The sequence below is a fragment of the Chiloscyllium plagiosum genome, unplaced genomic scaffold (assembly GCF_037043375.1).
Source record: "Chiloscyllium plagiosum isolate Xiang-an unplaced genomic scaffold, Cpla_swu_hap1 HiC_scaffold_22, whole genome shotgun sequence".
Taxonomy (NCBI): Eukaryota; Metazoa; Chordata; class Chondrichthyes; order Orectolobiformes; family Hemiscylliidae; genus Chiloscyllium; species Chiloscyllium plagiosum.
Genome location: NW_028270160.1, coordinates 24,585,461 through 24,591,460, shown reverse-complemented (window position 1 = coordinate 24,591,460; position 6,000 = coordinate 24,585,461). Strand labels below are relative to the sequence as shown.

At 34.0% G+C, this 6,000-nt stretch overlaps 1 protein-coding gene across 1 annotated transcript in view; it reads right to left on the bottom strand.

Moving 5' to 3' along the window:
• Positions 1 to 547: 547 nt before the first annotated feature.
• ablim1b (actin binding LIM protein 1b) overlaps positions 548 to 6,000 on the bottom strand; it is a 422,940-nt gene continuing 417,487 nt past the window's right edge. The window contains exon 24 of the mRNA XM_087998863.1: positions 548 to 5,490. Within this exon, the coding sequence (XP_087854989.1) occupies positions 5,377 to 5,490 (114 nt within the window). The 3' untranslated portion in view covers positions 548 to 5,376. The remainder of the gene's footprint in view (positions 5,491 to 6,000) is intronic.

Genomic DNA, 6,000 nt, shown 5'->3' with positions numbered 1-6,000 from the left:
ATTAACAAAAAAAAACATTGCATACTTTCCTAAAGTTTTAATACAGACCACAACTGGTTGAGGCTGGTTTTGTCAAAGACAGCAGTTAAAAATAATCATATAGGTAAAACTGAGCATTTAAAAGTGACTTGCAATTGAATTTGGTTTCATTGAAACAACTCATTTTTATATTTGCAAATATATAAGTATAGAAAATATTAACAAAAGCAAATTAGATTGTTCTTATCATCTGTACACATTGTTCTCAACATCAAATATATCAATGCTACAGGCCACTGCTCTTTCACAGAGATAATCATTGAAATTATTGTACCTCTGCACAAAACACTACACAAATTAAGCTAAAGTTCCAGGGTGATAGCTCCAAATTCTCACTGCTCATCATGGAGTCAATTTGCTATTAGTCCACTTATAATAAGTTAAAGTCACTTTTTGTATTCAATATAAATGCATTATCGAATAACTTGAATTAAAAGCAGCATAAATCATGCAATTAGTGGAAGTTTGGTCCAACAATGAATTATCTAAAAGGATTAGATGATAGTGGAAAGATTTAATTTAATTTTGATGTCTCTTCATGAATTGATCACCTCCTCGACTGCATTTCTGGGACAGTTTCAAATGGGAAATACTAAGCAGAGGCTAGAATATCTTCTGAAGAAATGCAGGAGAGGAAAATTGGCTTGGAAATTTATATTATCATACAGCAAAGTAAAGGAACTCTTCACAGAGGTTTGGAAAATGATCAGCTTCCTAATTAACTGAAAAAATAAGTACAAATTGTTTAACTTGGAAAACTTACAATTTAAAGTTTTCATTTTGATAGTTGTTTTAGAATGAAATCAAATATAAGACCAAGGCACTTATTGCTTTCATAAACTTATCTCTCTTGATGCTTTTTCTCTGATAAATGCAATTAAATAACGGTGAATACAACTGTTAATTTATTTGAATATATTACAGTATATCCATTGACTTCAACTAACCTTGTCAAAATAAAGACAAAGGATATTATTGTGGACAAATTATAATTGCTACGTTTTTGTCATTCACACCTTCCCACATTAAGTATGGCACAATGAAATGTAAGGTACTGCTTCTCCTATGTTGTCTCAAACACAGTTTTTGAGCTCTTGACTGGACCAGTTTAAATTTTGCCTTTCCCTAAACTAGCCACCTGTACTTTTGCACACAGTGAGTTAATGGTCTCAGTCACACTGTCATGAGAAGGCACTGGAATGGAGTTCCATAAAGGGAAAATAGAAATGGGAGATGGAGATAGGCTGAATAGAAATATTCCCATGGGTTCTGAGCAGATCGTCAACATGACCTCTTGGCCAGGACAGTGGTGTGATACTGAGAGATCAAGGAAAATAAATCGTATTTATAATAGAAACACACATACATAAATATACACCCTTGACATTTAATGTAATTTTATAAGGCAGAAGTTCATTTGTTAAACAATTCATTTAATGAAACAAAGTTAGTCAGAATGTAATCAGTGTTTACAAGGACAGCCCATCAGTTTCAGCAATATGTATCAACTCCAATGATGCTTGGTGAGAAGTCAGAAATCTCACCCTGAAATCTGACTTTATTACTAATCATTTTCATTTTATTCGGCAATTATCAGGTTGTAGTTTGTTTCTGTTACAGGCATTTAGGTTCACAGCCATGATTATCAACTCATAAAGACTTAAGTGCATTTTTTTTAAGTTGCTTTGACATCTGTCACAGTTTTACACTGCTTGTCTCTCAGCACTGTGGCCCTGGAAGCTTAATCTGTGTAAAACAAATTAGCTCCCATCACTACATATTACACAGGATATTAAAAATGATTCAGTTGTATTCTGAAATTGAAATGAGACTACTGATAGGGTTAGATAAAGGAGAAAATTCATGTGGAACATAAACTCAGACACAGACCAGTTGGGCTCAAGGGTATCTTCCCTTGCTGTAAATTTTATGTAACGTGTTAACTTGTTTTAGGAAAGTGTTTTAAAACTGGAGTTTTAAATATTAAACAGAACATTATGTGAAAATGCCAGTTACAACATCTTATGAGAAAACTAACAAAGTCCAGTTTAACCAAAATGCTCAGTCTGGTGCTTGTAAATTCTTAACTTCTATATTTACTCCATATTGCACAATACATATTAGCTGTTAATTAACTATTACCAAGCAACCATACGGCATGCCTCAGTGACTCTAAACAGAAAGTATTACTCCAACGTTATGCCAAAAATGTCAACATGATTCTTCACATTTTTATTCATACTAGTATGACTAATTTAAAGAACGAAGACAATAAATAAAACACTGACAACTTTGCTTGCTTCATGGCATTCACTGATAGACTAAAAGAAAAGCAACTTTTATAAATCTGACCACATTTCCTACACTTAACTTTTCCAATTGAATCAGAACGCTTCCTGCAGATGTTAAATTCCATCATTATTTTAAAACTTACATACTTCATGATATCTGAATGCTAGCAGTTGCAATTAAAAAGCACAGAGGGGATAAAGCAGAATTGAACATACAATTCTGGAGGCAACTTGCATTAGGTCCATTTTTAAAACTTTGTACTATATCCAAATGAACCAGATAAAACTCTAAATGTAATGACTTCTTGTAAGTTTCCATACAATATCAAGCAGGCAAGTACTTGTTGACTATAAGAATCATATCACTTATCACTAACAAACTCCCATTATCAGAATCACACAGATATGGTTTTCAGTGTTTCATCTGCAACAGATTATGAGGCCTATTTTCCTACACTTTGTACCCTGCAAAGAAGAGAAAAGCAGAAGAAATAGTGGCAGAGATCTCTGCAACCAAATATCCATCCCCCAATTGCATTGCTTAGGATTTAGTGGATAACATCTGATGACAGGGGAAGCAGTTGAGTGCTTGCCTGAAGATCCTATGCAATTGAGGAAAGAACTATGTAAAGGTATCTAACTTTCATCTATAAATATTGGTTTGATGACTGTTTCTAGACACCTGAAGTACAAGTTCAACTTTCCTTTTCTCCCTTTAGATGCAGGGTACTGCTGGGAGTGAGTTATAAATGGCTGATTTGCACCAAGAAATACAGAGAAGACGAAATTCTATCCGGTGGGCCATAGCCTAAGTTTAAGGATCGGCTCAACCTATAGTGGTATGTGACAAAGTGAGACTCCCTGCAGGGGTGAGCCTCACTATCCTTCGTTTTGGAGTCGGTTCAAAGCTTAACACCTAATTTACAACATGCAGGTTAAGCTTTACTGCAAAACTGTCTCCCACACACTAAATATTGATTTCACGTGCACCCTTCGAAACTTTGGGATATAAATTGGGCAGGGATACTAAATGAGCACTGACATTAGGCACCCTATTTTGCCATTAGCTTAATCCTGTTTTCCATAAACTACATGGAACTGAATATCAAGTGGAGTGTAACCCTGCTGTTGATTTGCTGTTATCCAATTTCTATTACTGCTCAAGACAAAGTTATACCCCACAGTATCGAGAAACATTGCAACCAATAGAACAAGACTTCAAATTAGATAAAATGCATAATGTATAAAATATAGAAAATGCATACAAATTCTACAATTGAATACCTGGTGATAAATTAAAATGCAAATGAAATGTTTGGTTGAAGGAACAAAATATTGTTTGGGGTTAGCCATGTGGTGAATTGTCCACTGTTCATTAATTTTAATTGCTTTTTAAAGACATTTTTCTTTTACAAACACAAGATGATATAATTTTCAGGTGCAGTGAGAATTGTTGGATTTACATAATTGAATATTTAATTGTAATATTCAGTGAAAGCATTTAAAAACCAAAAGATAATTCAGTTGTTCTATAAACTGACTGAAAACTCACCATTGCCTCTAAGACAATGAGTGAAATGCTATAAGGGGCTGTTTGTAATCTATTATTCTAATATATTGTTTCAGGGAAATTACTTAATAACTTCAGAATCATGTCAGGAAAGGGAGGCAAAACTAATTTACATGGAAAAAAGCACCCGGTGGGAACACAGATAGGATAAGATGCTTACCTGTTGTATCACTTATCCTATTGTATTCTTCAACATGTTAAAACTTAGTCTAAGGCAGCAACTCCACATGCCTGGTTTCTATTGAACTGAGGCTATAGTTTGTACATATATACATATAATAATGTTCTCTCTATACTGGACCAAATTGCCTATCCATTTAGGTCTAATCCAAATAAGATCTTTGGCAGGCACACTGCAGCATCCTTATAAGACTATATCATACTTTTAAAGATGATGTAACTTTTTTTTATGAAGTGGGAATATATTAGTCTTGAAATTATACAATATAACACTAATGTATTAATTCTGCACTATTTCAATAGTGACAGTAAGCTACGGTAACTGCCTCAATTAAAACAGTGTGCAGAATAATTACATACACCCCAAGCTATAATTTCTAGGCTCTTAACTGCAGATCAGCTGGGAATGATATGAAAACTGGCCCATTTATTCAAAGTACTTAAGCAAATGAAATAGTCATTTTATGACACTTGCAATGTACAAAATAATAAAGGACTGATGTGGTACTCAGGGAATCGGTGCAAGTGACAATTTATAACATTAAGGCAAGTACAGACACAAGTAATAACGTGATACACAAAATATCTGGGCAATAATTTCAACATTTCCTGTTTTGTTTTCAATACAAATGAACGAAGTGACACACTGATGTGAAGTCATTTTATCATTTCTCCATGAACCTGAACTGCTGACTCTGAACAGCATTTCTCTTGTCATTTTTTTCTTGTATATCTCTCTCTGACATGACTATTATGCATAGCAGCTGTACATACATCTTTTCAACAACAGCACACAGTGTAGAAGTTTTCAAGCAATAAAATCCAAAGCATAACTTTGTACAAACCAACTCTAAATTAAAACCCTCACTACTTGTATCCACAAACCCAGGCTTTCACAGTGCAAGGCATAGAACACTGGTTGCTGCAGGTTGCTTAGAGTAGTACGGCTAAATATTTAAATATGTTTCCAAAGCACAGTATTCAAATTATTTATAAAAGAAAATTTGTTATCCAATTCATTACAATAACCAATCTATAATAACTCTAGAAAGGTCAGAGAAAGTTATTGTTTAACAAGAAATGATATTACTGTCATTAATGTTATTAAGGTAATTGAAATAGAATTCTCAGGTGAAAATTATCGCAACTTTTATACGACTATCAATTTCTCTGACCTTGCACTGGTCATCTGCATTAGCATTGGGATTTTGCTAACTTCCATAATGCTTCCCTTACAAAATATTACTTTGCTATTTGGCCTCTGCGGTCACCCATTTCCATCAAGCATTTTGTTGACTAAAAGAGGTGAGCTTTCTTCTTAAGTTCATTCCGCTTCCAAAGTGGTAGCCTGTCAAACTCCTGGATGGCCATATTAAATAGATGGTAAAAAACATCAGGGGCTAGATGACGCTAGAAGAGTAAATGATAAAGGAAAAACATTTGGTTATTAAAGTTTATTTGCAACCATGCTGAAGTTACATTTATTTATCTATGATTAGTTTATTTCGTCCTATGTTAATATGCACATTCCATAATTTTCTCAAGTCACTGACAAACTGGATGCTATTCCCTTTTTCAACAAAACTTTATCTAGTAAAAGTGCACTTCAGATATTATGTTTCAGTTTTGGTCATCTAGACACATCGAACTGAGGAAATTGTGCAGAGTTTCACAGTCAATCTACAGTGTCAGTAGACCGAGATAAAGAGTTGGGAAATGAGGCAGGTGAGCAAGAACAAGTTATTAGGTGGAGCAGAAGTTAAATCCAGAATTTTACTTTCAGTTAAATCACAAGTGCCAGAACAAAGCCAGCATTGATACCAGAAAATATATTTCAAATAACGAACAAATCATAACAGCAAACCACTGCCTTATTTTAAAAGAAACCAAAATGCTATGTGTGGGTGTTGCAGATTTCTG